Source organism: Ahaetulla prasina, chromosome 4 (assembly GCF_028640845.1).
Source record: "Ahaetulla prasina isolate Xishuangbanna chromosome 4, ASM2864084v1, whole genome shotgun sequence".
NCBI classification, from domain to species: Eukaryota; Metazoa; Chordata; class Lepidosauria; order Squamata; family Colubridae; genus Ahaetulla; species Ahaetulla prasina.
Window position 1 is genome coordinate 53,037,715 of NC_080542.1, and position 27,416 is coordinate 53,065,130.

General features: G+C 36.1%; 1 protein-coding gene across 1 annotated transcript in view; it reads right to left on the reverse strand.

Moving 5' to 3' along the window:
* Positions 1-27,416, reverse strand: part of KCNH6 (potassium voltage-gated channel subfamily H member 6) — a 135,291-nt gene that overhangs the window by 97,039 nt on the left and 10,836 nt on the right. The window contains exon 2 of the mRNA XM_058183445.1: positions 12,200-12,430. Coding sequence (XP_058039428.1) covers positions 12,200-12,430 — 231 coding nt within the window. The remainder of the gene's footprint in view (positions 1-12,199; positions 12,431-27,416) is intronic.

A 27,416-nucleotide genomic window follows, 5' to 3' on the forward strand; every position in this document is an offset into this window, starting at 1 on the left:
TACACTGAGAGCGTATGCACCGAGACAAATTCCTTGTGTGTCCAATCTCACTTGGCCAGTAAAAAATTCTATTCTATTCTATTCTATTCTATTCTATTCTATTCTATTCTGTTCTGTTCTGTTCTGTTCTGTTCTGTTCTGTTCTGTTCTGTTCTAATTCTAATTCTATTCTTCTCAAATACATTGGCAAACAGTGCTTGTTTTTCTCACTAAATTAAACAAGCCACTGTTTTTAAATAGGAGCCCCTAACTCAGTGGTTCCCAACCAGTGTGCCGCGGCACTAAGGGGTGCCGTGAGATCTTTTGAGGGTGCCGGGAACTTTTGAGCTACGGAGATTTTAAATATCTATTTCCTTATAAGGGTGCCGGGAACTTTTGAAAGGCTTTCCAAGGGTGCCTCAAACAAGAAAAGGTTGTGCCTCAAACAAGAAAAGGTTGGGAACCACTGCCCTAACTATTTGTCCTTGGTAAGCTGTAAAAGAAAGCCACAAAACAATAAACTACAGATAGGGTCTGGCAAAAGCTACTAAAACTATGAGAAAAATATTGAATAGATGAGAATCTGTTGTCTCATCTAATTAAACCTTGGCTGCCAATAACATAGGACTTTCCCCTATCAATAATATTGGTTTATATTACTGGGATAATTGATTACAGGCTGGGGATCAAGAAGAGACAATTATGTTCACTCTGCTAATAGGGAAAGGTTTTAAAAATAGACACTAATGCCTTTTTTGAGATGGCATAGAAAAAGAGAAAGGGAAGGACAGGAAAGGGGATGAAACTGGGAGATTCTTGAATTACAGATCTGAATTATATTCCAGAGCCAGTAATAGGATATACATCAATGTAAAACTAGTTGGAAAGTCTTAAAAGCCTAGAAAGAGCACATTTATATTCATGGGCAAATCTTACAAAGGGATAGAAAGATGTCTTAGAATGTCCTTGATTGTCACTGTCTCCCCGAAACAAATTATGTACTTTTTAATGGTGCACCTGCTTTCTCTGAACTTCTGATTTTTATTTCCATGATTGGATTGTTCCAGGCTCTTAACTATTTTATGTATTTAATATTTATTTGATGTATTTATGTGGAGGCTACCCAACTCCAAATGACTCTAGGCATCTTACACTTAATATGTAATATACGTAAACAAATATGCAAAAAAACCCATGAGAGCCAAAAACAATTTACAGAGGCTTAGCAGTCACCCTATCCCAAGGGTGGGAGAATTGTCCCATTTGGAAGACTGTCAGAACTTTTTGGGGTGGAATACTATCTTCAACTCTGCAAAGATATCTTCTCGGAAGAAAACATAATTTAGTTCCCACCTGATATACTGCCAATGTGAATCTTGGGATTCTGGAAAGCTAATTTGTTGTGTCTGGATATCATGCAACTCTTTTGGGCAGGTTCAATATGGTTGCAAGCTCAGAAGTTACGTAGAGATCCAGAAAGTCAGTTCTAAGTTGCCTGGATACATTTCTGAATCTTCAGCACTTCATTTCAGTATTCCAGTAGCAGCCTCAGTTCTGAGTGGTTGCATTGTTGCAACAGCCCTCTCCCCATTGATACTGTAAAAGTCTAATTCTGTAAACAAAACTTGTTTAGTCTTCTGGCACAAATGACTTACTACTTACAATTGCTTCTGAATATATCAGTATTTTCCATAAATATTGCTTGTTGTCAAAGTTGTAATATAGCCAATTGGATTGTTGGCTGTTAAGGTGCTGAAGTAGGTGATGACGAATTTGACTTCTCCCTTGGGCATGAAACTATCTAGGTGACTTTGGCCGGACACTGTTCCTTATCCCAACCAAACTTCCAGAGTTGTTTTTGAGGGAAAAATAAAAGGAGAACTATGTATGACACCTTGAGTAATGTAGAATAAAGAGTGGACATAATCTAATAATAAATCAATGTAATAAATCACTTTATAAGTGAGTTTTCCCTATTAGAAATCAATTCTTTGAAGGTTTTTTCATGATGAACCTTTTATATGTCTTTTTTATTTTATCTAATTCTGCTTTCTATTTTTATGATTAGCAATATTTTATTGTAGATGTTCCTTTACTTTCATGATATTGTCTGGACAAGAGAAATAACAATTGCAGAAATATGTTCTGTTTGTTCTTCTGCTTTTGCTGCTTTGAATAGAATATGTTTGGTTACATTAAGATATCTTTCAGAATGGTGAACTGCCAACTACCCTTACTCTTAAGGGTATGTAAGTTGGAGTGGTGGCAATTATAATTTCTTTACCCCTGAGGTATGCCATTGGCAAACAGCCTAGGCTATTATTTGAGTAAGTAAACTTCCAGGCCTCAGAAAACTTTTGGAATTCTGTTTTCATGCCATGGCCAACACTGTAATGTCAAGTCAGCACATTGCCTCTGGAAATTATAAACCTGCTTTGACTTCTATTTTGCAGTTGATTACCACGGTCTAGTAATGATGAACAGACATTATGCTGGAAAGATATCTTGTTGCTAACATTTGCCAGGTGCCACAGGATTTGTGCCAAGAAGGGTGATGACTGGACTCCTATAGAAAACAGTGGGCACTGTGCTATTCTCCATTATATTGCAAGGAAGAGACAACTTCAAGCTGGAAGACTCAGAAAGTTGCTCTGAAAGGTAAAATACTCAGGAGCAGTAAGTGGTATTAAAGCAGTAAGTTTCATTGTTGCTGTTATTATCCTTTTCTCCTCTTTTATGTGGGGATGAGTGATACAACAAAGAATCTGAAAATAGCAAGGGACTATGAACACCCCAGCATGAAAGCCAAAAAATTAGGAGCACAGATGGTGTAACTTCAGATTCCTAGACTGTAATCTACATTAACTATATGAAGGGTTTCTGACAGGGGATGGGCTGTCCTGCACAAGAACCAGGAAGAATGTGTTTGGAAAACAACTAGCTTAGGGCTTTAAAAGGCTTTAGCTCTAAAGGGCTTTAAAACTGAAGGGAGAGTGTGACCAATCTTTAGGATCTTTAGGACCTAATCCCAAGTATAAACCCCAAAACAACCAAACAAACAATGAGGTTCCTGGGAAGGAAGGGGATTCAGATATGAAACAGGAAATGTAGCCATAAAGGCCTCAGACCTCAGGCAGCCTAAACACCAATGCTCAAAGTTTGAGGAACAACCAGGATTGATGTGAAGTACTGTACATGAGGGCAGGTATGATGTAGTTGCCATTACTGAAGCTTGGTCAGATGAAACTCATAAGTGGAATGCACTTCTGGAAGGATATTAGAAGTTCAAATGAAATAGACCTAACAAAAGAAGAGATAGAGTTGCATTATATTAAGAAACCACTACACCTCTACAGGAAAGTATAAAACCAAAGATGAAAGGCTCTTTGAATGCATGTGGATTAATATAAAAGGGGGGGAAAAGAATGATAATGCCATAGGAATATACTACAGTCCACCCCGCCAAGTAGAGGAATTAGATGGACATTTTGCTAATCAATTAGCTAAGGCGTGCAGTACAGTAGTAATAGGGAACTATCCTGATATTAACTGGGAGACAAACTGTGTACCAAGTGGGAGATCAAACAGGTTCCTGATAAACCTAGTTACAACTTTGTCATCCAAAAGGTAGAAAAGGGAACAAGAGGGTCAGCTTTACCAGATTTAACTCTTACTAACGAAGTTGAAATTATATAGGGGATTGAAGTTTGGAAAAGAGTGATCTTGTCATACTGGAATTTAACATAATGCAGACACAAGTAATTGAACATAGCCAAATGACTGTCTTTGACTTTAAGAGAACTGACTTGGAAAGAGGAACATATGACTAAAACAGAATATCAGCAAATAGCCTGAATCTGCACAAAGCTTTTCTGGACAAAGTCAGAAAAGCTAAGGCTTAGAATGAACAGATACCAAAAATAATTTTATTATTTTTTTTCCAACATGTAAGAAACAAGAAAGAAGTAAGGGAATTGATTGGTGCATTAATGGGAAAAGGTGGCAAAAAGATGACAAATAGTAAGGGGAAAGCAGAATTGTTTAATTAATTCTTTGCATCTATCGTATTTTCATACAAAAGGAAAAAAACAGTCCAACCTATAAAATCAGCACTGTAGAAGAGAGAATAGGAATATAAATCAAAATAGGCAAGAAAATCATAAGATCCACTGTAGACAAGTTCAAATCACCAGGACAGGGTTCTGAAGCAACTGGGAAATGTGATCTCAAAACCACTGAACAATATTTTTCAAAGATCCTGGAGCACAGGAGAACTGGCAGAGGACTGGAAAAGAGTTGATGTGATTCCAATTTAAAGAAAGTGGGGGGGGGGAGTAGATCCAGGAAACTATAGATGGACATCTGGAAACTATAGATGGATATCCTGGAAAAGAAAAGCAATGCATTTGTGAGCACCTACAAACAAGCAAAACTGTAGAAGTCAGCATGGGTATATTAAAAAAAGATCATGCCAGTTAAAGCTTATTGCCTTGTTCAACAAAATGAAAAAATTAGTGGATAAGAGAAACAGTATGGATATAATTTATGGACTTCCAATATGACATTGCAGTGAGATTAGATTCAAGGAACGGAGATCCCCGAACTCACACCAAATCCTCCTCGTTGGAGGGGTCCTAAGAGGCTAAAGTCACCCTGTAGGGGTGACGAAGAAAGGAGGGGCACCCTGCAGGTCTCAGAGAGTGGTGGCTCTCCAGCTGGACCCAGGGATTTTCTCCCATCCAACAACGAAGAGGAGAGGCAGCCATTACAGCTGCCATGAAGTTGGGACAGCCAAAGAAACAAAGAATGTGCTAGAGCGGTATAGATGAACAGTGATTGGAATGGGGTGAGGTGATTCTTTTTTTTACCTAGAACCTAACCCCAAAGAAAATAAACCCTGGAAAAGTGACTCTTTGAAATGCTTGTCAAAGCAGTAAATAATTACAGAGAGAAAAATTATAGATCTGAAAGAAAAGAACTAAAGGGAGAGCACAAAATCTTTAAAATATAGAAAGATTGGATTTTTAAACTTTATTGGCAATATTTACGTAAGGCATTTTAAAATGCTGGAATTATTTGTCTGAATATTGTCTATTTGCAAAAAACTGAAATAAATATTTGTTAATTTTGTGCATTGAAATTTAAAGAAAATCAGTAGATGAAAATCAGTAGATGAAAATCTACTGGTGAATGGAATATACACTAAACTCCTACAACCTTGGGAAGTACTGATAAGACAAAGGGAGAAAAGTGGAAATAAATAATACCTGGAGGGCTGCTGTGCTATCTATTGCTCTATACCTGTCTAATTCATGGTTATTGGAGGTGTAACTGTGAGATTATGAAAGACATCTAAAGAAAGTGACTTTTAAATACCAGGAACTATGACTGAGCTTACAGAGTAGATTTAAGGAGACATTTGGAAATCTTCTTGGATTACCAAAATGGAATTAATTGACTAACTGTGGGACACAAAGAACTATAACTATTGTATTCCCCTGAGGAGCAATGTTAGGATTTAGCAAACAGTTTCTAAGCTGGATTTCTGAGGTCATAGACAATTGAAACTTTGGGGTGGTGACAGACTACTGACAGGCTATTGAGCAATATTTGGACCTATCAAAATAAGACAAGATGTTGCATAGGGAAAGATGAGTGGATTTCAAAAAGATATGGTGTTGATTCTCCAAAGTGCTTATGATATCTTAATAAAGAACCACCAGGAGATAAAAGACTTAATGCATGACATTGTGGGGAAATCAGAAAATGTTCAACAAAGGACAATGAATAAAGATCATTAAACAAAGGAAATAGAGGAGATAATAGAAATAAACCCTACATCTACACAGTGGGAAACATGCAGTGTAGTACTTCAAGATTCTGTCTTAAACACCGTAGTCTTCAACATCTTCATAAATGATCTAGATGAGGGGGATAGAAGAGGAATTCATCAAATTTTCAGATGACACCAAATTGGGGGAAATAGATGGTAGACTCAAGATTGAGACCTTGACAGATTTGAATACTGGGCCCTATCCAGCAAAATAAAATTCAGTGGTGAGAAAAGTAAGGTCCTACACAATAAAAAGAAAAAAAACAAATGCACAGATATAAAATAGGTGATAACTGGCTCAATACTAACAATTGAAAGACAAATCTAGATGCCTTAGTAGATCTCCACTTAGGTATGAGCCAGCAATACATTGCAGCTTCCAAAAAAGCTAATGCAATCCTAAGATTTGCAGAGAGATAGTTTCAGGATCATGTAAAACTATCGAACTATTCTCCAAAGCACTGAGGACAAGACAAGAAGTAACAGATGGAAGCTTATCAGAGAGTCCAATCTAGAATTAAGGTGGAATTCCCTGTTGGTGAGAACAATTAATCTGGCTTGTGGATTCTTCATTACTGGAGGTTTTATAAAAAGAGATTGGACAACTATCTTTTGGGTGCTCACATTGCAGCACTGGTCAAAAAGGCCGAGCAGAGATTATACTACCTGTGATTTCTCAGGAAACAACAACCGAATGTAAAATTGCTGGTGATCTTCTACCACTGCACTACAGAGAGTATTTTAACTTACTGTACTTGTGTATGGTTTGCCAATTGCACAGTGGCAGATAGGACAATGCTCCGGAGGGTTAACATCATTGTCCAGATGATCATTGGTTGCCCTCTCCGTACTTTGGAAGAATTTTATAGCTCCCACTGCCTTAAGAAAGTTCAAAACATTTTTAAAGATCCATCTCGTCCTGGGCACCCTTTTTTTTTTTTTGAACTATTACCGTCTGACAGACGGTACAGGATAATAAAAACAAGGACAAATAGGCTGAAAAACAGCTTCTATCCCAGAGCAGTAACTATATTGAACTCTATTGTATAGTGTAATATTAATGCAGAATCAGGGGTTTTCAACTGAATTGTATAGAATGTGAAGAGTGTGTGTTTTTGTTTTATTTTTTATAGTTTTCTTATGTATGATGTGCACAAGATGGCATTTAATTTCATTGTACAAGGTGCAATGACAATAAACTATACTAAAGTAAAGTAAAGTAAAGTAAAGTAAAGTAAAGTAAAGTAAACTAAACTAAACTAAACTAAACTAAACTAAACTAAACAAATAGTATAGGTCTCCTTCCTTGAGCATGGGTTGCTCTAAAACAGGAGTCACCAACCTTTCGGACCTCAGGGACCACTAAATTCATAATTGTAAATCTCGTGGACCACTAATATGAATTTTTAAAAAGATAAATAGTATTTAGTTCAATATAAAAAATGCAAATAATTTTTCTGTGGACCACCAAAATTTTCTCATGGATCACCGGTGGTCCATGGACCACCAGTTGGTGAAATGACTAGAAGACTTCTGAGGTCCATTTCAGTCACATGATTCTATGTTCTGTGTTTTATGTACTGTCCAGCAATAATGGGGGAAGAATTAGGTAAGTTGCCAATTAGTCATCTCTGAAAAATATTAGGTTTATTACTATGGTCAGAAGGCAGGCACTTTTAAAATAACTCTATGGAACTAAACTGGAAGTCAAGGGACTGGTCAGGATTGATAATATTATTGTACCTAAACTATGGACACAGTTGATTCAAGATTTTTTTTGCAAGGTTTTTTTTTTTCATCTTCTGATTTTAGACTACACATTTTCTCTTAGCTTAAAAAGAGTAGGAGGCTATTTAAATTATTAAAAGTTATTAAAAACAAACATAACTGCATAGTAAAATTACTACCGTGTTTTCCCAAAAATAAGACTTTGTCTTATATATTTTTTCTAACCCTGAAATAAGTGCTTGGCCTTATTTTTGGGGAAGTTTTATTATTTTGGGGGAGCATGGAACAAGATGGGGCTTCTCTTGCTGTCTTACCTGATTTCCAGCTCTGTGTTTAAATATTTTCGGGAGGGCTTATTTTGGGGGGGAGGTTTATTTTAGCGCATGTACTCAAAAGCCCAGTTGGGCTTATTATCAGGGGATGTCTTATTTTGGGGGAAACAGGATACTCCTGCACTTAAGGCATTGCTATTTGCCATAGGCCTCTGTAAAGTAGCCATCTTCATTTTGAATTTTCAATACCAGTTTTCAAGCCATATTTATTTTATAGAGTAATATCTGCACTCTGTATTCATTAGATATTTATGTAGTGATATTGTGTTTTTTTTAATATTGCAGTCCTGTCCAGACCATATAATACTGTCAAAAAAACCCTTGAATAGCTTGGGCCAAAAATTTTGGATATTCAATAGATCTAGACAAATAGCAATAGTTATGGGAGAGGAACTACAAATTAACAATGTCCATTGCATATAAAGAAAATCAATATAAAATGTTTTATAGATGGCATATGCCACCTGAGAAACTGTCAAAAATGTTTAAAGATAAATCAGCTAAATGCAGGAAATGTCATCAGTTACCAGGATCTAATTATCATATGTGGTGGACATGCCCAGAAGCCAAAATTACTGGGAGAAAATAAAGGATTAGTTAGAAGAAATGATCCAACAACACATTGACTCAAAACTGGAGCTGTTCTTATTGGGTATTCTACCAAAGAAAATCAGTAAAGAAAATATCTACTTGATTATACCTGCAATAACAGCAGCAAGAATTATTTTTTGCACAAAATTGGAAAGCAGAGAAAATACCCCTGGAAGGAGAAATTATTAGAAAATTTTTAGATTGTGCAGAAATGAATAGATTAACTTTGATGATTAAAGAAAGAGAGGACCACATCATAATTAAGTTTTTTCAATTCTTTAACCTTAAGTGAAAGCACTATACCCAAATATTTCAATGTGTTTTTAATCCTTATCCCAAATTGCTCTTGCATATTCTCAGACTCATTACCATTACTATCCATCAATAATTCTGACTTTGACCAATTTACTTTCAATCCTGTCATTTCTTCAAATTCTATCAAATGCTTATATATCTTTTTCAAATCTTTCTCTACATTTTTCAAAATAATTAAAGTATCATCCGCATACAAATTTATCTTATACCCCTTATATCCTTCTAATTCTTCATCTTTTTCTATCATTTTTGTCAATATTTCCATAGCCAATAAAAATAATGTTGGGGACAGGGGACATCCTTGTCTCGTACCAGCTTCTAATTTTATCTCTTCAGTTAATATTCCATTCACCTTCACTCTTGCACTGCTCTTTTGGTATAATTTTGAAATAACATGTATAAACTTATTACCAAAGCCTAAAGCCTCCACAATTACTTTAATTGTTTCCCATTGTACAGAATCAAAAGCTTTAAAGATATCCAATGATACTATACCAATTTTATCACCATTATATTCAGCTACATCTATAATATTTAATACTCTTCTAACAATATCACTCATGTATCTACCCTTCACAAACCTACTTGATTATAACTTATATATCTATCTATAAATCTATTTAATCTATTACTTATAATAGCAGTAAATATCTTTGCATCCTGATTAATTAAAGAAATGGGCCGATAGGACTCAATCCTTTCTAAATCTTTATCTGGTTTAGGAATTAGGGATATCACCGTTCTATTCCATGACGAAGGTACTTCCCCACCATGTAATATTCCATTAAATAATTTTTGCAATCTTGGTATTATTAATTCTTTAAATTCTTTATAAAACTCAATAGGTAATCCATCCTCACCTGGAGCTTTCCCTAATTTTAATTTTTGTATTATTCCATTAATCTCATCTTGTGTTATATCTTCTTCCATCAATTCCTTATATGTTTGATCAATTTTCACCACATACTTTTCTAAATAGCTTTGCAATTTTCCCCGATTAATTGGTTTCTTTGAATATAGTTTCTGAAAAAAATTTCTAACCACTTCACATTTCTCTAATTTTTTATAACATCTTATACCTCTATCATCTATCAAAACTCAAAAAATTATGATGTGGTGATTAACGAAATTGAGAAGAAGATAGATAAATATAAAATTTTAAAGTTGTCTTGGTTTGGTAGAATTGCAATGTGTAAGATGATGTTGCTGCCCAAGTTCAACTTTTTATTCGAGATGCTACCACTAAATTTGACAGAGAAAGATATTGAAGGATATCAGAAAAAACTGGATAAATTTTGCAATGGTGGCAAAAGACCCAGATTAGTGAAGAAAATGTGGTATCAAAATCAAAAGGAAGGTGGATTAGGAATCCCCAAATTACTTAATTATTACTGTGCGTATGGTATCCGGATAGTGGTAAAAATACTTAAAGGTGAAGATAATTATTGGAGAGATTTAGAGTTAAGGGATATAGAGAAATTTGGATCAAGGTGGTTTTAGATAAAGCAAATTTAAAATGTGTAAGTAGAAGTTATTGGTTAAAGGATTAAGTAAAAATGTGGAACAAATTTGTTAAAATTTTAATTCGGATATAATCTTTTGGGGAGACAACTGAATTTGGCCAATTAAAATAATATAAAACGTAATGAAGTGATTAAAGAGGAAAATATAGAAATTATTAGAGATTGGATTAAAGTTATGGGAAATGAAAGGAGGAATAAAGAAATTATTGAAAAATTAGGGTTAAGTTGGTTTGAAAAATTACAGATAGAAAAATGGACAAAAAACTAAAGGAAAATTATTCGATAAATAGATGTGAAACTGAATTTGAATATTTAGTATCTCGGATTATGAAAGATGAAATTGGGCTAAAGGGACTCGTTAGTAGGGTTTATAAGATTATAAATTCTGATGAAAAATTACAAAGAGTGATGAGGACAAATTGGGAAAAAGATCTTAATATTGAAATACCAGAGTCAGATTGGAATGTGAATTGGAAGAGTAGAATTATGAGAACTTTATCTATAAGGATTAAAGAGCACAATTATAAAGTTGTTTGGAAATGGTATTTGACTCCAGTAAGATTGTCACAAATGGATAAAAAATTAGTAAAAATGTTGGAGATGTGAGATGGAATTGGGGACTTATGAACATATGTGGTATAATTGTGATAAGGTTAAAAGTTTTGGCAACAATTGGAGAAAATGATATTTGAAATGATGGGGAAAGTAATAACATTGAGAGTGGAAACTATATTATTGTTGGTAATTAAGGAAATAGAATTAACAAAATATGAAAAAGAATTGATTAGAATTATGATTATAATAGGTAGAATTATAATAGCTAGATATTGGAAACTAGATGTGATTTTTAGAATAGAAGAGTGGAATTCTGAAATGTGGAAATTAGCTTTAAATGATAAAATGACATGTGATATTAAAATTAGAAGTGGTGTGTATAAAGAAGATATTTTCTGGAAGACTTGGAAACCATTTGTGGACTTTGCGCTTGGAACATTGGACGCTTCAGTACCTGTACCTCGAGAACGTGGATTTTGGCAATCATGAGGATATATCCGAAGACCCAAATCTTCCTTTTATGTATAGCACAAGGGTGTAATAATGTATTTTTTTTTGTTTGTTTGTTGTAAAAAAAGTAATAAAAAAAAAAAAAAATAAAGTTGCTAAGGTTGGAAAAAAAAAAAAAAAGAAAGAGAGGATTCAGAATATTTTAAGATATGGGATAAATTTTACCATTGGTTAGAAAAAAGGTATAGATAAGCAATGGATAATTATGTATGAACATGGTATAATTAGAATAGTGTACTTAAGAAAAAAGGGATGCGGTGGCTCAGGGTCTAAGACCCTGAACTTGTTGATCCAAAGGTCAGCAGTTCAGCGGTTCGAATCCCTAGTACTGCTGTGTAACGGGGTGAGCTCCCGTTACTTGTCCCAGCTTCTGCCAACCTAGCAGTTCGAAAGCACATAAAAAATGCAAGTAGAAAAAATAGGGACCACCTTTGGTGGGAAGGTAACAGCGTTCCATGCATCTTTGGCATTGAGTCATGCCGACCACAGAGACGTCTTTGGACAGCGCTGGCTCTTTGGCTTTGAAACGGAGATGAGCACCACCTCCTAGAGTTGGGAATACCTAGCACGTATGTGCGAGGGAAATCTTTACTTTTACCTACTTGTGGAAAAAATGGTAATAGATTAAATTGAAGTGAAGAAAGAAGAAACAACAAAAAGATGGAGCCATGAAGAAAACACTGAGATGTCACATGGAAGGAATGACTGATGTACTAAATGTTTGTTTGTTTATAAAATAAAAAACTTTTTTATAAAAAAAAATCCTTGAATCATAAAAAAGAAAATGGCCAGTACCTGGGACGAGGAAATAAAGAAATGTTATGAATGCTTACTGTCTTTCCTGTAGTAGAGGATCTCCAGTTTGCATTCCTCAGATCCAAGCAACGCTTGTCCCAGCTGGGCAATGGAGTTGGGTGTGGTGTCAGGCCCAGTGAGGAAACTGCAGCTGCAAGGCCGTTGCATAACTTCTACCCGAGAGTAGCCAAACATCTCACAGAAGCCATCATTGCAGTAAATGATAGCATAATTCTCCATCTGGGCATTGGCAATAATAAACTTGCGATCTTAGGAGGAAAATGGGAGAAAATGTCAAGGATTACCATTAAACTGTTAACCAAACCAGAGTAAAATGTTTGGAGGGAACAAATAGCAATTTACATCAACCCACTTCCTGGAACAATGAGAACCTTATAAATAAAAAGCAGTACCTTTCTATATACCCAATATCAGTGGTGGGATTCTGCCGGTTCTACCCAGTTCGGGTGAACCGGTAGCTGGGGCTGTGGGAGGCTCTGCCCACTCACCCAGACATCATTACGTCCTTTTTTTATGCTCTGCGCATACACAGAAAGTTCTGCACATTTGCGGAGGTAGCACTTATGGAGGTGGTTGCTCACATTTGTGAACCAGTTTTTAAGATAAGTCAATACCACCCTTGCCCGGTATGTAGAATGGACCAATGTTATTGGACAAATATGACAAGTATGATCATAAGGTATTAATGGAAGGTGTATATACTAATGTGTTTCTTCACTCGTCTCACCATATTACTAAAAATTACCTTCTGAGAATTTTGCTGCCATTTCTTTCTCTTTTTTTTAGGTAGCTCCTGAGTCCAACTGCTTTTTTAAAATTTAAAATTTGCATTCCTCGTTTAAAAAAACACTCAAGCCTGAATTATGTCAATTACTTTGGAAGCTTAGTCCATGGATTAATTTTCCCTTACATGCTGATCCAATATTCAAAGTCTTAACTCAGCAACAAGGTCAAAGTAGAAATGGATTTTTAAAAAATAAATTCACATAAAAATTTACAAACATGTCCATATATATTTCATCTAATGTACACATTGTATACATGTTTCCTTTTTATATACTGTAAATTGCTGAGCATATTCTTAATTTGGATATTGCATGACAGCATCAGGAAACTATAGTTTCAATGTAGAGCCACATTGCAATTGTAGTTTCAAGCAATTAAACAAATGTGCCCTGTTCTCTACCTTATCTTAAATGTTATGTAATTCCCCTCCAAAATATTGTAAAATTGATTAGAAATTAAATACAGTATTATTGTTTGTAACGTTTTTGTCTGACCATGGCCTATTTTCTTAGTTTGCTTGATTTTATGCTTCTATTTTTTTTTTGTTCACTTACGACAGAATAGTATTGAACTGATTGCCATTATTGTTCCTTTTATTTATTATGATATTGTATTTATTATACATAGTCCTCCACTTGTTTAAAGACAGTTCAAAGTTACAACAGCCTTGGAAAAAGTTACTTACAATATGATTTGTAATCTTTTTTTGCTAATCTTTGGCAAAACAAGCCCATTGGGGAAGCTGGATTCACTTAACAACTGTGTGATTCACATAACAATCGTGATGATTCACAAAACGATCACTGTAAAGGGCCCTTGATATGAGTATTCAGCAGGACTTGCCCCTACTTGGCATGCCATGCTACACCTTGGTATGCTGTCTTTAGGATATTACCTTCTCATGTAGGTAATGCTTACATTACCTACATGAGAAGTAATGTAGGTTACATTACTACATTTGCTTAGCAAACATCCTTTGTCCATCTCACAGGGCAGCTTTTACCTTGGCCTGATATAAGGCTAGAAGATTTCTCAATGTTCCAGTTCAAGAATGTCTTTGCCCATGCCTCTGGAGGACACATAAATTGTTTTATATGTCCTTTAGTAATGCTGTTTTTATAGGACAAGACCATTGAATTAATAACTCTTTTCTGACTCATGGTCATGCAAGATTGGCTGAGCAGAACACTTGCTTCCATTTAGCAGACAGCTCAATAAATATAACCAAAAGATAGCCAAATTACTAGCAATCTCTATTATTGAGGGACCATTAATTGTACAGCAGTCTTGTTAATTTGTTTTCCCTAAGCAGATTTGTATTTATTTATTTTTAATGCTTTTTACTTATCTTCCTGATTGATTTAATACATGTGGTGGTTTACTTCTATGCCTTGTCCTCTGACCATGAAGCATTCCAATGTTTTAAAAAAAATTATTTCTGTTCTCTCTCCACTTTCTTACCTGAATATATTGGAGTCTGTTGCATTGTAATATCCTTGATATTTTAGCTAGTTTGATCTAACGATTAAAACACCAGACTAGAAAGTGAGAGACCATGAGTTCAAGTTCTGCCTTACTCATGAAAGCCAGCTGGGTGATTTTGGGCCAGTCATTTGCTCTTAGCCCAGTCACAAAACAGGATTGTTGTTCTGGGGAAAATAGGAGGACAAAATTGTATTGGATATGTTTGCTACCTTGTATTACCTCTAGAACTAATAAAGGCGGGATACAAATAAATAAATATAACTCACTCCTCCATTCACATCAGATTGCTAAGGAAGTTCCTTTGTACCTCCTCTTGACTTATCAATATTACAGTCACAGCCAATTACATACAACATTCCCTAGTCGTACCACAAATAACTAAAACGATCTAACACAAATAGATTTCACAGAAGATAATGTTGAAAAGGTACTACGTAGACTAATATCATCTCTATCTCTCAGACCTGATAAACTATGCGCAGACTTCTTAAAAAAGCTGTCCACTGCAATAGCAGAACCCCTAAGCATAATCTTTGAAAAATCCTTCAGGATCAGCTCTCTACCTAAGCTAGCCACGGTCATCCCAATTTTCAAAAAGGGAGACCCCAGCCTGGTCAAAAATTACAGACCAATCTCTTTATGCTGTGTCACCTGCAAAGTCATGGAATCAATCATTAACTGTTCCATTATCCTCCACCTAGAAACATACAAACTACTCTCTAATAAACAGTTTGGTTTCAGAAAATAATTATCCTGTAATCTACAAGTTCGACACTGCAAGAACATATGGACTACAAATCTCGATCAGGGCAAAGCAATAGATGCAATTTACATAGACTTCTGTAAAGCCTTTCATTCAGTGGTATAAGACAAACTACTTCTAAAACTAAAATCCTATGGCATCTCCGGACCCCTACATAATTGGATAACCGCGTTCCTGTCAAACAGACAACAAGTGATCAAAATAGAGAGCGCCGTATCAAATCCTGCAGCTGTTAATAACGGTGTCCCCCAAGGCAGCATTCTAGGACCAACACTCTTCATACTATACATACATGACCTTTGCGATCATATTATAAGCAACTGAATTCTCTTCGCCAATGATGTAAAAATATTTAACACCACTGACAATGCTGCTACCCTTCAAAAAGACCTTGACTTTGTGTTGGAATGGTCAAACATTTGCAACTCCAAATTTCAACCAACAAATGCTCTGTCTTACACATTGGCAAAAAGAACCAGAACACAAATTACAAGCTGAGTGGACAAAACTTTATAGATGACCCTCACTCTATCAAGGACCTTGGAGTATTCATATCAAATGATCTAAGTGCCAAAGCCCACTGTAAATAGAGGACTATGAAGTTCTTCTTCCCTTACTTTTACAATATGTATATTTATGTTGCAAATAGGAACATTACTTTTTTGTTCCTATGAAGCTGATGGTGCTACAAAGTTTCGATTTATGTAAAGATGATTTTATCATCCTTAGAACAACTTGTCCCTGTTGCTTTAATTACTTTAGCATCAAAACAGGAATGGTATTATAAAGGGAGGAATAAAAAGTCAGGCTTAGATTCAAATGAGATAATATGGGAAGGGGACAGGAAAGCATCTATATGTGCAAACATTGCGAAGGCCAAGGAAAGGTGCAAGGACTAATAAAGGGGGGGAAAAAACCCTAAAAGGAAAAACAAGGAGGCGCCGGAAAAGCAGTGAACACTGAGGCTTGCCTTTCATACATGGGAACAATCACCTGGATCTTGTAGTGGATATAGCCCATACTGAGCAAACCCCATTGCTAATCCTCTAGAATCCAGGATTTCTGAGGTTGATTTAAGAAACAGCTGGGAGCATCATGGGAGACGAGCAGCTTAGTTTGCAATGAAGAATTGCCCTCATTGATGAATAACTAAAAAAATAAGCCTGTCTCTGATGTACAGGTAATCCTTAACTTATGACTAGTTGCATAATGATTGTTTGAAGTTATGACAGGAAAAAAGTTACTTATGACCCATCCTGGAAGTTATGATTGCTGCATTATTCATGCAGTCACATGGCCACATTTCAGGCACATGGGCAATTAGCCTGCATTTATGATTGGTTTCCATGTCCTGTGGTCACCTGTTTGTGATTTATAACTTATTTGCCATTTTCTGACAAAAAACACTTATTAGGCTTATGGATGGGTAGATTCGCATTTACGACAATGTAATTCTTGTTGTGAATAGCTGTCATAAAATAGTCATAAAATTGAGTCAGGTCACATGGTAACCCAACTTACGACTGCAACAACTTACAACTAAAATTCCAGACTTATTTGTGATTGTTAAGTCAAGGACTATCTGTATGTTCAGTGCATTTTTATTAATTCTTAAAAGAAACTTCCCTCAAACTACAGCATCCATCAGACACTGTATTATAATGTGTATAATTTATAGGTAGCATCAGAATAATGGAAGGATAAGTTTATTCCATCATTTATTGAAATATTTGTCATCTAAAAATATGTAAGAATAATTGAGATAATCAATATCATCACCGTTAAAAGATTAAGGCGGGGTGTCAAACTTGATTTCATTGAGGGCCACATCAGAGTTGTGTTTGACTTTGGGGGCGGGGTGGGCGTGACTGGGGTGGGCATCGACAGCTTGACATCACTCATGTCAGGGGTATTTGTGGTAGGCCAATTGCTCTGCCAGTAAAATCGGGCTCCCGAGCTCTATTTTCAGCCATGATGGAGCTTGGGGGGGCCTGCGTGCATGCTCCATTTTCACTGGCAGAAGGCGGGAGGAGGCCGTCGCGGCTGAAAACAGAGCCTGAAAACCTCCGTTTTTGCTGACAGAGGCACTGCAGGCCAGTACTTTGCTGTTTCTAGGGTGGCCTATGAGACTATTGCCTTATACACTCTAAGCCGCCCTGAGTCTTCGGAGAAGGGCGGGATATAAATGTAAAAAAAAAAAAAAAGGTAATTACCAAGATAATAGTTAAAAATAATTACATATATAACAAAGAGGAAAACCAGCAGGAAGGTCACTGAGCAATTCAAAATTTACTGAAGACATGAAGGCTGTCTTTAAAAGATGTTTAAAGCTTTTTAAAAATCTATGTGTTCACAATAGAAGATTTTAGATTGGTTTCTATTTTTTTATTTGTGGGAAATTGGTAGAATAACTGATTCAAAAAAGGTGGTGAAAGAGAAAGCTGCAGCCCTAAATGCCAAATTATAAAATCACAAGTCACCAAGCCTCTATGGCATATAAAACAATTTTTTTAAAAAGCACATGGAAAATTGCTATTCTTTAACAAAAATACATTATTACACTTATCTCAAAGTAAGAAAACGTAAATAATTTAATGCAATTCTTTAAAAAGATCAGTTAAATTCATGTCTATTTCAGGTAAATTGATGAAAAATATGGGAACACCTTTGTTGTCTAATCTTGAACTGGTAGCTATTGAACAGGTTGTGGTGGGTTTTAGTAATATTACAAAACTTCCTTTCTTAGGATTCATACAGAAATGGTCATTTGTGTTCTCATGATCCCTGATCAATATTCAAATGCTCTGAATGGTAAACAATTTATTATGTGGGACTTTGCAGAACATAAGAATGTATAGGCATAGTCCTTGAATTACAACAGTTTGTGTAGTGACCGTTGAAAGTTATAATGGCACTGAAAAAAGTGACTTATGACTGTTTTTCATATTTATGAATGTTGTAACAGTCCCATAGTCTTGTGATAAAAATCTGGATGTTTGGCAATTATTTATGACCATTGCAGTGTTCTGGAGGTCATGTGATCATCTTTTGCGAACTTCTGTCAAAGTCAATGGGGAAGCCGCATTCATTTAACAACCTCTTACTAATTTAACAACTGCAATGATTCACTTGGCAACTGTGGTAAGAAAGGTTGTAAAATGGGGCAAAATTCACTTTTGTCTCACTTAACAACAGAAAAATTTGGCTCAATTGTGGTTGTAAGTCAAGGACTACTTATATTTGTTTTTGCTTCTCTGCTAGAGTACTAGAACTGGCTCAATGCAAATTAAAAGAGCTTGCATAGCACAGAGATTTACAATTGGAAGATATAGCAATGGCTATTATTTTACTTGACTGTAAACAGAGTCATACATTTTTGAGGGATAGGCATATCTCCACCTGGAAGTAATGGTAACTAAATGGAACCCACATGTTCAACTCTCATGTCCAAAGTGATAAAATTAGTGGACCAGAGGAATGCTGTCGATATAATTTACTTGGACTTCAGTAAAGCATTTGATAAGGTAGACCATAACCTACTACTAGATAAAGTAGAAAAATGTGGGTTTGACAGCACCATCACCAGATGGATTCGTAACTGGATGACCAACCACACTCAACATGTAGTCCTCAATGGAACTGCATCCACATGGAGGGAAGTATGCAGTGGAGTACCCCAAGGCTCTGTTTTAGGCCCAGTACTCTTCAACATCTTCATCAATGACTTGGACAAGGGAATAGATGGGGAACGCATCAAATTTGCAGATGACACCAAGTTGGCAGGAATAGCCAACACTCCAGAAGGCTCAAGATACAGAAGGATCTTGACAGACTTGAACATTGGGTGCTATCTAATAAAATGAAATTCAACAGTGAAAAAAGTAAGGTTCTACATTTAGGCAAAAAACCCAAAATGCACAAGTACCGTATATATGGTACCTTGCTCAATAGTAGTAACTGTGAGAGGGATCTTGGAGTCCTAGTGGACAACCATTTAGATATGAACCAGGAGTGTGCAGCAGCTGCCAAAAAAGCCAACACAGTTTTGAGCTGCATAAACAGAAGGATAGAATCAAGAACACGTGAAGTGTTAATACCACTTTATAATACCTTGGTAAGGCCACACTTGGAATATTGCATTCAGTTTTGGTCACCACAATATAAAAAAGATGTTGAGACTCTAGAAAGAGTGCAGAGAACAGCAACAAAGATGATTAGGGGAGTGGAGGCTAAAACATATGAAGAATGGTTGCAGGAACTCGGTATGTCTAGTTTAATGAAAAGAAGGACTAGGGGAGACATGATAGCAGTGTTCCAATATCTCAGGGGTTGCCACAAAGAAGAGGGAGTCAAACTATTCTCCAAAGCACCTGAGGGTAGAACATGAAGCAATGGGTGGAAACTAATCAAGGAGAGAAGCAACTTAGAACTAAGGAGAAATTTTCTGACAGTTAGAGCAATTAATCAGTGGAACAACTTGCCTGCAGACGTTGTGAATGCTCCAACATTGGAAATTAAAAAAAAAAAAAGTTGGATAACATTTGTCTGAAATGGTGTAAGGTTTCTTGCCTGGGCAGGGGATTGGACTAGAAGACCTCCAAGGTCCCTTCCAACTCTGTTGTTGTTGTTGTTGTTGTTGTTGTTGTTGTTGTTGTTGTTATTATTATTATTATTATTATTATGGTGGAAATAGTTAAAAATTGTTGTGGGTGTATGATAAGAAATGAAAGTCCATGCACTTGCATTGACTTTTGGAAATGAACTGGTGGATCCCCTATAATAATGGATACTGTTAGGTCCAGCAATGGCTACTCTTATATGTTAATTTTACTTCAATTATTCAAAATTTTGTAGTGATAAGGTTAGGATTTTCAGAAGAGCAATCTTGCTCTTTAATACATGCCCTCATAATAAGTTTCTCCACTTTATAATTTAATTGTCTTTGTATGCTTTAGTTAATTGTCCATATGCTATCCACTGACTTGGAGAATCTTAGTCATCCAATCCCCTGTTCAAATGTCAAGGCCACCAACCTTTTTTCAACAGATAATTTGAGAATATTAAACAAGGGGCAATCTACCACTTCTAGGAAAACTGTTCCAGACATAACATCTCAGGTCATTGTAATGACTTTTATTACTTTTAATGCTACTGCAGCAGTGGTGGATTTCAAATTTTTTTACTACCGGTTCTTTGGGTGTGACTTGGTGGGTGTGGCATGGCTTAGTGGGTGTGGCTTTGTGGGCATCGTAGGGGAAGGATACTGTAAAATCTCCATTCCCACCCCACTCCAGGGGAAGGATACTGCAAAATCTCTATTTCCTCTTGATCAGCTGGGACTTGGAAGGTAGAGAATAGATGGGGGTGGGGCCAGTCAGAATTTTTACTACCGATTCTCTGAACTACTCAAAATTTCCGCTACTGGTTCTCCAGAACTGGTCAGAACCTGCTGAAACCCACCTCTGTACTGCAGGATCCTACTTGATGCTTCTCTCCAGGGCAGGACAGTATTATTTACAAGGACCTTGCATGCAGTTGTTCACATGGTTGCAGATCCATAGATTGCATATTATGCTGGCTCAGGAATTCTGGGAGTTAAATTACGCAGGTCATAAAAAGGCCATAGTTCCCGTGCCCTGCTCCAGACCATAATAGACATGACCTACTTTTAGCCATTATATTCACAAAGTAATCTATTGATTTATTTAGAAGTATTTTTATGACACCTTGGTCACAGTAGAGCTAAACAACTTGGTATAATGAGAGGCTATGTCAAACATCTTCCTGAAACTTGGTACATTATACATTATATTATATTTTTTGTGTTGCCTTGTGGTTTCCCAAACTAATCATTTTGTAATAAAATAAGTTTATTCTGAACTGACTTGTTGTAATAAATTGTGATATTTTTTTCTAAATGCTGCATACTTTCCTTAAACACTTTTTTGACAGATTGGCTCCACCTTCTGAAAAAAGATAGATACAAAGAAGGTATTAAATAGTTCTATTTTCCCATATCTCCTCATTATTACTTCCCTACCTTCCTGTGTGAATAAATGAACAACCTCCTTGGTTTTTCCTTTATTTTGGACAATCCTTTATTAGATTATGCTTTCCTATCAGATACAAAACTCTGAGCTTCAGCCTTTCGAATTCTACCCCTACAGGTTTGAATTAATAGTTTGTAAGTGTCCTTAGTTACTAGCCTCTGCTTCCATTTCCTGTACATCTCCTTTTACTTCTCACAACTTGTGTCATTATGCTTGCTGTTCATCAATAGGCTTCTTATCCCTATTTCTCCTTCTTCGTGAAGATCTCTTGTATCTCTTGCATCTTAGTATTGCACTTTTCATAGTCTTTCATCCCTCTCTGACTAGTTTATGCTTTAAAATGTCAAGGCAGCGTAAGCTACCTACGTTTTGTCCTATTTTACTAAAATCTGTCTTTTGGAAATCTTTTCCTGTCCTTGTTATTTTGGAATCCAACATAACATAATCTGTTTTGTCTAAGAAGCTTCACACTTTGAGTTCGTCAATCAATTCTGCTTTATTTGTCAGTACTAGGACCAGAAGAGCTGACCATATAGATTATTTTTCCATCTTTTGAAAAATAAAATTGTCAGCAGAAGAGATCAGAAATTAATGGAACTCTTCCATATATTATCAACATCCTTCACCAGAGTAGATGGTCTATAATCAAAACCATTATAGTCTCTTTTTTGCTTCTAACTCCTTTATATCTCACCCAGATGCTATAGGAACTTCCATATTCAAAATATAAATGCCTCCAAAGCTACAACTTCTTACTACCTTTTTTATTGGATCTGCTGAACTTTTACACTGTAGTCATGACTCTCATCTGCTTCCAGATTACTATAATACCTATGAGGACACATGTCCTTTTCTGGTTAGGATTTGTAGTTCCAAAATGTCTACTTGTTTCCTTCACTGAACTAATCAAGAGAGCATTAAGGTATGCATGGACTCTTCTTAAAAGACAAGAACATCAATAATTGAAGGGTGACCACTGGCTGCTCAAATACAGTGTTTAATGGTTATATCGAGAACACTCATGATTAATGTTAAACACAAAGAAAGGGGTGGGGGTGAGGAAATATACTGAGTGTTCCATGAACAAGCTATTAAGCAGAACTTTGATGGGTGCACGATAGAGACCTGTACAATTATGAACAATATAAAAAGGATGAATAGAAACAAATTATTCTGTGCTTCTTAAAATAGCAGAAAAGAAGCTGCTCAGATATGGTATTGACTAATTGAGGGACTTCATTTTATTTTACTGTATCACTCTGGCTCTGCATTCTCTCTCTGAACAGGTCCAAAAGAACACGGTTTCTAGTTGAATTGAAATGTGTTTGTTTTTAAAGATGTAATTTCCCAGCAAGGGAAAAGAGGCTTATACTTTTTTCAAATTGTGGTCATATTTTGTTGGTGTTCTCTCTCTCTCTCTCTCTTTCATGGTGAGTGTTGGAGAAGGACAGGGAGAAGGAAGAGTAATAATTAAGAATATTTTCAAGCCACTAGCCTTTGCCCTTTGTCAATTAAAAATCTACAATAACAAAATGGGCCAGAAAAAGGCACAGTAGTGAGGGTTGTATGCAAATTATACATGCAAAATGTTGAAGGAGTCTTAACATGGTGGAATTTGTCTTTTAAAACCCTTGAATTTGTCTTTTAAAACATAAACAGCAAAAAAATAAAGCAATGGAAATATGCTGAAAAACAGCAGAATGTTTGTTTGTGATGAGATATTATGAATATAACAAGTTACTTCATTGTTTTTTAAAGGCAACCCTACTATCGTAGACTTGACTTTTAGCCATCCGGATTTATGCCCACATTGTAGACAAATATTTTAATAAAATAGATTTGAAGCAGATTTCCTATAAACAAAAAAATTATATGAAATTTATAGATAGGATATGATAAATTTGCCAATTTTGTGAAAATGCTATGGATGATAGGCCTTCCCAAATACATTTAGCTAGCTCCTCTTGGTGAAAGAGTACTTGATTTAAGATAAGAAAATTATTGAATTATCATGATGTATAACTATTATGTTATAACAGTTGCAAGGCAGTCTTCATTGTGTTAGGATTGACTAAGACTTCTTCAAAGACCTATTTTCAGCAATTATCTTTCTTGTCTTCCTCCCAATATTTTCTGTTTACCCTGTGAAAAGTAAAAACCTAGATTGAGACTGGCTGTAATAATAGAATCTTATAAATCTGATTGTGTTGTACTTCCTCCTCCTCCTTATAGTTCAGCGAATTAAGAAAGTATCTGTCTAAGCTGCTTCCAAACATTGTGTGGAAGCATATCTGGACTTAAACAATGTTTTGCCGCTTATTTCATGACAACAGAGCCATCTCTATTAAAGATATGTTCCTTATTTTCTACAATCTTTGACATTTTTATTTTTTGTACGTTGGTGTACTTTTTTTTGGCTTTGATGAGAATGATTATGAACAGAGAGACTAAGTAGCATTCTTATTACTAATTAAATCTTATCCTCTCACCAGAGACACTAATCAATATGTGAGAAATTCTATCCCATTTGGTGATACTAAGGTAATCTCAACAAAGATCAGCTTCCTGAAGTCTCTACTGTTAATGATGTGTGATTGGGTTTTGAAATCCTGATATTTTGGATTTCAGTATTTTGATTTCTTCAACCCATACTGGTTTCATGAATGCAAATTGAGAAATATGATTATCTGTTAATACTAATAGTTGAAACAAGTGTTGTTTGTAAGAGCTGTTGAATATTTATTAAAACTTACTGTTAGTAAGTGTTAGTAACTTTGCCATAATGTTTGCACAACAACATTGATGTATAAAAGTAATTATTAATACCAGATACTGCTTGATGTTTATGGTATAATTGATTGTTACATAAACTGTTAAAATACTGTGCTATTAAAATGCTCTATTTTGGAGACGACTTCCGGTATCCGGTGGCAACGGACGTCTGGAAGGCTTCTCCTGCCTCCAGTGTCCGAATCCGGCCGCCGCCGAGGCCCTCAGGGGCCAGGTGTTCCGAAAAGGACACCTGCCGCACGGACGGCTCGCCAGGGGTCTCCCAGCCGATATATAGGACTGTGGGGACCGATGCTGGCGCGTCCTAGGCTCGGTGGGGTTCGGAGGCCACAGGCCGCGGCCATTATTTTGGTCGTCGCCTAGGCCGCTGTGCCCAGTGACACCGGGGCTTTGGATTTATAATTGCAGCAGCCTGGTGGTGAACAGGGAACGGAGAAGAATTGAGGAATGAAGAAGGGAAGGGGATATCGGCAAACGTGAGTGGAGTACCCTGGAGTGCGGGGGGGTTTTCCTCCCCTGCGACTGGAAGGAGTACGAATCACTTTGGAGAGAGGAGAACTTAAAATAACAAGATTACCGGTTTTGTGGAGCTCTGGAGAGAAGAGGTGATGGAGAAATTTAGGAGGGAGGGTTTGAGGCCCCTCCTCTGGGGAACAATGGTGGCGCCCAGCTTCCGCCTTCACTATGAGAATCTTGATGACATCACTTCCTTCGGTTTCCTGGTTGACTAACTGTACTCTGGACTCGTTGCTCCTGTGAGTGCCCCTGGTGGATCCGGAGGAAATTATAAGGATACTGTGCTTGCCTGAGGACTTTGAAAAATTTTTTAAATGGCAAAAGGTCAGAGACCAACTGCTGGAGAAATGGAGAGAATTTTGGAAAAGTTATCTAATATGGACAAGAAACTGGATGAAATAAGAGCAGAAATTGTGACTATCCAAAAGGATTTAAAGGATACTCAACAAGTCTCAGCAGAAAATAAGCAGAAAGTGGAAGGTCTGAGGGTGAGATGCGGCAGTGCAGAAAAGAGGGGAGACGACAAGCAATGCTGTGCTTGGATTACAGATGGATAAAATGTCTTATTTCCTTAGGTTTCAAAATTTGGAAGAAGTGGACCAAGAAGACTTGAGAGATGTTGTGACTAACTGTTGGGAGAATTTCTTGGGAGAGGTGTTGATTTTATGGATTGGGATGTGGATCGAGTTTATAGAGTTAATTCACAATATGCACGCACGCATGCAGTTCCTAGAGTGGTTCATGTCAAATTTGTGAAAAGAGAGACGAGAGATGAAATTCTTAGAAAACATAGGAGTGGGGCACTGACTTATAGGGGCAGGAGATAGCCATTCTGAGGCAGATTCCCAGACAGGTACGTGAAATGAGAAAGAAATATTACTTTTGTCAAGCAAATTGTACCAGAAGGAGTAGGCTTCAGATGGCTGATGCCAGAGGGATTGATGATTTTCCGGGAGGGCATTACGAAAAAAATTAGTACAATTGCGGAGGCCGCGGCCTACGTGGAGGAACACAAAGCCCTCCTGGAATTAGATGACCCAGGAATTGAAGAAGGGGAGGTTATAGACCATGGGGCGGAGGCAGCTGCCGCTGTTGCGGCCCTGGAGTTGGGTCAGGCTGAACCCAGAGTTCTGAGATCCAAAACTAGGAGGTGACAAAGATATTTGGTATTGTGTTGGTTTTACTTATTCTCTTTCGTATGATATTCTGATTATTCTTGACCCTTCTTTATTGCGTATGTAAGATTGGTAAACTTAGCTACTCCGTATTACCTGCTTGCCATATGGCTGTTGTATGTGTTTAAAATTTTGAGTAAAATTCTTATCATGTATAAGAAAAATGAAAATTTACCATACCTGATATGTATTTGTATAAACCTTTTTTTGACCAATAAAAACTTTTTTTGGAACAATAAAATGCTCTATTTTGGGATTATCTGGTATGTTATAATTAAATGTAGTCTTAATAATAAAGACTACATATTTATGAGCCAAATCATAATGCCCAGTTTAGTTTAATTAATTAGTATGTTTGACTAGGTTTGGAGATACAGGAATAGATTACAATTTCTTTCTTTTTTATAGCTGTGTTATTGGGCAAGAAAATAATCAAGAAAAAAACCTAAAAATGTACAGAATTTTAAAATGAATTTTGCAAAAACAAGAACTAAAACAACAGCATCAAGAAGAAAAGAGAGAAACCCAGGCATATTTACACATAAAAAGGGATAGAAAGAAATGAGTGTACATATCATGTTAATGAGAGAAATATTTAAAATATCAATATTTCTGATATAGGTGAATATAATCAGGAAAAACTTTGTTCTGATGTATAGTTGATTTGGTTTATAGAGCCTGATGACATAGATTTAGGTGCCATAGAAACTTGCAATTAGATTTGTTAAATTCATATCTCAAATCTTCTTCTCAAAGTTTTTAAAGACTTTTGGGAGAACCTGTCATGCTTGATATAAGACTTTTATAAAATATTAATGTAATTCCCTTGATTTTAAATGAAACAGAAGTTCATCATTTTTCAAGTGTTGTCAATGGTTGTAATGGATAACAGCTAATAATCTTAGAAAGGGAAGATTGAATTTGCCTCATTTGAAACTACATTGGAACTTGCAAGATGTATTCAACAGAAATAGTGTTTTTATCAATATGCAATATCTAGCCTGGTAATTTCCTCTGTTTCTCTCTTTCATGTATTGAATAAATTTAGTATCATGCATGAAAAAGAAAATTAAAAAACAAGAGAAAATAGAGGTCAATAACCAAGAATCATTTCTGACTTTCCCAAATTTATATGCAGTAGATGTAAATTTGTGAATTTAATTATTTAGTATCGGGGAAAAATGGCCTTGCCCTAGGATATGAGTAGTTCTATTTTAACCCAATTAGTTCCATTCATAACTATCTGACAGGCTCCTTTCCCCCACTTTGGTATGGAGTAGATTTGATGACCTTGTGGGCCAGTCACCACTATTTCCCAATCGCAGTCTATTTGATAAAATTGTTCTGATAACAAGGTTATTATAACTCAGGATGAAACTAAAGATAGCCCTCAACTTACAACCATAATGCAACACACCTATTATGGTTGTATTTCATAAGAGTTATAAAACAGAACAGAATAGCAGAGTTGGAAGGGATTTTGGAGGTCTTTTAGTCCAACACCCTACTCAAGCCAGAGATCCTATGCTATTCCAGACAAGTGGATGTCCAGTCTCTTCTTAAATGCCTCCAGTGACGGAGCACTCACAACTTCTAAAGGCAAGTTTGCTAATTGTTCTCACTGTTAGGAAATTTCTCCTTAGTTCTAGATTGCTTCTCTCTTTGATTA